At 43.8% G+C, this 3,195-nt stretch overlaps 1 protein-coding gene across 1 annotated transcript; it reads right to left on the bottom strand.

The window, feature by feature from the left end:
* Nucleotides 1–1,181: 1,181 nt before the first annotated feature.
* LOC138568715 (olfactory receptor 5AP2-like) lies at nt 1,182–2,108 on the bottom strand. Its single transcript, XM_069646497.1, has one exon. The coding sequence runs from the start codon at nt 2,106–2,108 to the stop codon at nt 1,182–1,184; it is 927 nt and encodes a 308-aa protein (XP_069502598.1).
* Nucleotides 2,109–3,195: the final 1,087 nt, after the last annotated feature.

Raw genomic sequence — 3,195 nt, 5'->3', positions numbered from 1 at the left:
TGACACTTTTTCTCTGATTATATTTTCAGTTCTGGAGCTAATAGGTAGGGTCTTCTTGCCACCAAAGGAGGAGTGCTGTAGGCCTATACACATGTTTAAAAGCAAATTATTATTGTCTATTGTTGGAGAAAGTACTTGTGCAGAGTTTTCAAGTATCGTATCCTGGTGTGTGTCATGAGTTATCATTGGGGGAATAGTGTCAAAAAACCCTCATAATTACTGATTCAGTATTTGCAATTTGGCTGGGTCTATCTTTCTTAAAGTTCTGCACCAATTCTTGGGAAGTGTCAATTGTTTCGCGACTCATGCTGCTTTTTCTTGGTCTAGCTGCCACACTGCGAAGTCTATATTTATGAGCTGGGCCATGTGGCATTTCAGAAGACTAGTAAAGAATACGTTCTTACCTAGTGGACTTTTTTAATAGCTGCTCTCACCAACTCGCTCACTCGCCACAAGACACAAGACACACTCTGTCCCACTCAGCTCCACGACTCGCACGCTGACGTACTCGGAAGCAGTTTATGAGTCCAAGCCTTCAGTAGAGAGAAGAGGGCTGGTGAATCAACCTGGTAAGACCCAGCTCAGCGAGCCCTGATGCTATGGAGTACTATCTAACTTGCAACTGCTATCAAAGTGTTTCCAGCTCACACAAGAGACACTATGTCCCACTCTGCTCCATGATGCGCATGCTGACGCACTCAGAAGCAGTTTTTGAGTCCAAGCCTTCAGGAGAGAGAAGAGCACTGGTACATCAAACTAGTAAGACCCAGCTCCTTGGTAATCTGGATGTCTGCTCCTTTTTGTGCTGCAGTTGTGTCTTGCCTGACTGTACCATTAGCTACTAATTAACTATAATTGCTCACCCATCTTTAGCACTTGAGAACATTGATTGTCTGGAATTTAATGGGTTTCAAAAGAAAAATACATTGCTGGAGAAGCTCTCTACAGAAAAGACACGAACCTAGTTTTCTTTTAGTGAGAATTCAGTCAAATGGCATTCACCTAAACATTTTGGAGAACTGTGGGATCACACTTGTAATTTGTGCTTTTCTGCTCTACCTGCAGGACAGTACATTTGTGCTGTAAGGTACGTACCCCATATTTTTACATTTTGCTACATGTCTGCTCCCATTTTCAGTTTCATGCCCCTCTCCCACTGCCAACACATCATGTGGCTTTCCTCAAGGCAACCCCAGGACTCTCCTCATGGAGTCTTTCACCTGCTTGTTCCTGAGACTATAGATAAATGGGTTAAGCATAGGCGCCAGTACATTGTACACGACAGTCACCATCCTCTCCTGGCTCAGGGAATAACTGGATAAGGGTCGGAAATACATAAACATCAGGGTCCCAAAGAACAAGGTAACCACAGTGAGGTGAGAGGAACACGTAGAGAAGGCCTGATAGCGCCCCTTGGTGGACTGGATCCTGAGGATGGCCACGAGAATGCATGCATAAGAGATTAGCACAGCCAGGAAGGGCACCATCACTAGAAGGGAACCCTCTGTGAAGATCACCAGCTCGTTGATGGATGTGTCCGTGCAAGACAGTTTGAGGAGAGGGGCAATGTCACAGAAGTAGTGGAGGATCCGGTTGGGCCCACAGAAGGACAACCTGGCCATGAGGAGAGTGTGCAACAGTGCATGCAGGAAGCTTATTGTGAAAGAGGCGAGCACCAAGTCAAGGCACACGTTTGTCCTCATGATGACTGAGTAGCGTAGAGGAAGGCTGATGGCAACATAACGGTCAAAAGCCATGACAGCCAAAAGGACACACTCTGACCCTGCAAAGAAAACAAAGAAATACAGCTGGGCAATGCAAGCCACAAAAGAAATGGCTTTCTTGTTTGTGTAAATGTTGATGAGCATTTTGGGAACAGCCGAGGAAATGAGGCCTATGTCCACTATGTTCAAAGTGGCGATGAAGAGGTACATGGGGCTGTGCAGTGCAGGGTCTATGCTAATTAGTGTCATTATAAGAAGATTTCCCAGCAGACCCAGAAGATAGGCGATTAGAAAGGAAGCAAATAGCACTGGCTGCTGTCCAGGGTCATCCGAAAGCCCTAACAAAATGAACTCCATCACTGTTGTGCGATTGTTCTCCACCATTCGTGGTCCTTTTTATTCTGAGGGGATGACAAAAAAAAGAGGTTACGAGAGCTCAGGCATTTCCTAAAGAATGCAACGCAGTTGCAAATAGCAAGTGCTCCATAAACATGCACAGAGTCCATGCATATATTAAAACCCATGAAATGAAGAATGACAAATCATGCTACAAACAAAACAGTCTGCTTTTTCTTCATTGAAAAAAAACAGAAAGTAAAATAAGACTTCTTGAAAATCAAATCACATGATAAGAATTACAAAGTATATATTTCTTTTTAATTCTATTTCAAGGAAAAGATGGCAGACATGCTAAGTGGTGGCTGGTGAATTTGTTAACTGGAGGGGAGTAAATGTATGTGCCTAATATGCAGGTGCGGCAATGCACTGCAAAAGAGAGCACACACCCAAAAAGGAGATTTAAAAAAATAAAATAATATGTGCATCTTAGAGCAGTAAAAAGCCACGCAGTTTGCAATCAGTTTCGTATGGTAGCACACGAAAAAACCGAATAGATGCAAGTCCCCAACAGTGCACAGGACCATTTTTCAATGTATTTTCATAATGACTTAGCCCACAACATATATCATTATATGAAACATTGTATGCTTACAGTATCCATTCATGTCCATGCATGCTGCCGCAATAGATACAATTATTACAATATAACAACTCAGAAAGAAAGTATTTCCAGACTGGCTACACCAAAATAGGCCAGTGTACCACATAATCACATGTATGTTACCCTTTTACCCTTGATGCAAACTACAAAACCGTCATGACACACAAAGACAATGGGCCTCATCACAAGTTGGCCGGTATCCCGGTGGTAATTTTGCCGGGATTCAGCCCAATTCAATTAGCGTTACCGCTACTCAATCCGGACCAATTTGTGCCAAATCATGAGTAGTGGTAAGGTGGGGTAAATTCCCATTCCCCATTGGGTCCATTGGATACAATGGGGATGGGTGGCACATTTACTGCTGGCAGTAACAGTGCCAAAAATGCCCATACTGCTGGCGCATTCACTTCGAGTTCAGAGCTGAAGGTGAATGTGTCTAGGTAGGGCCATACTTGGGATTGGGAGGTGCAG

This window comes from Ambystoma mexicanum, chromosome 2q, assembly GCF_040938575.1.
Source record: "Ambystoma mexicanum isolate Mex_15411 chromosome 2q, UKY_AmexF1_1, whole genome shotgun sequence".
Taxonomy (NCBI): domain Eukaryota; kingdom Metazoa; phylum Chordata; class Amphibia; order Caudata; family Ambystomatidae; genus Ambystoma; species Ambystoma mexicanum.
The sequence above is the reverse complement of the archived record's forward strand: the minus strand, read 5'-3'. Positions and strand labels throughout refer to the sequence as shown.

What these genes read in the sequence shown, in the direction of transcription:
- LOC138568715 (XM_069646497.1), bottom strand. Translation starts at nt 2,108, where the DNA reads ATGGTGGAGAACAATCGCACAACAGTGATGGAGTTCATTTTGTTAGGG.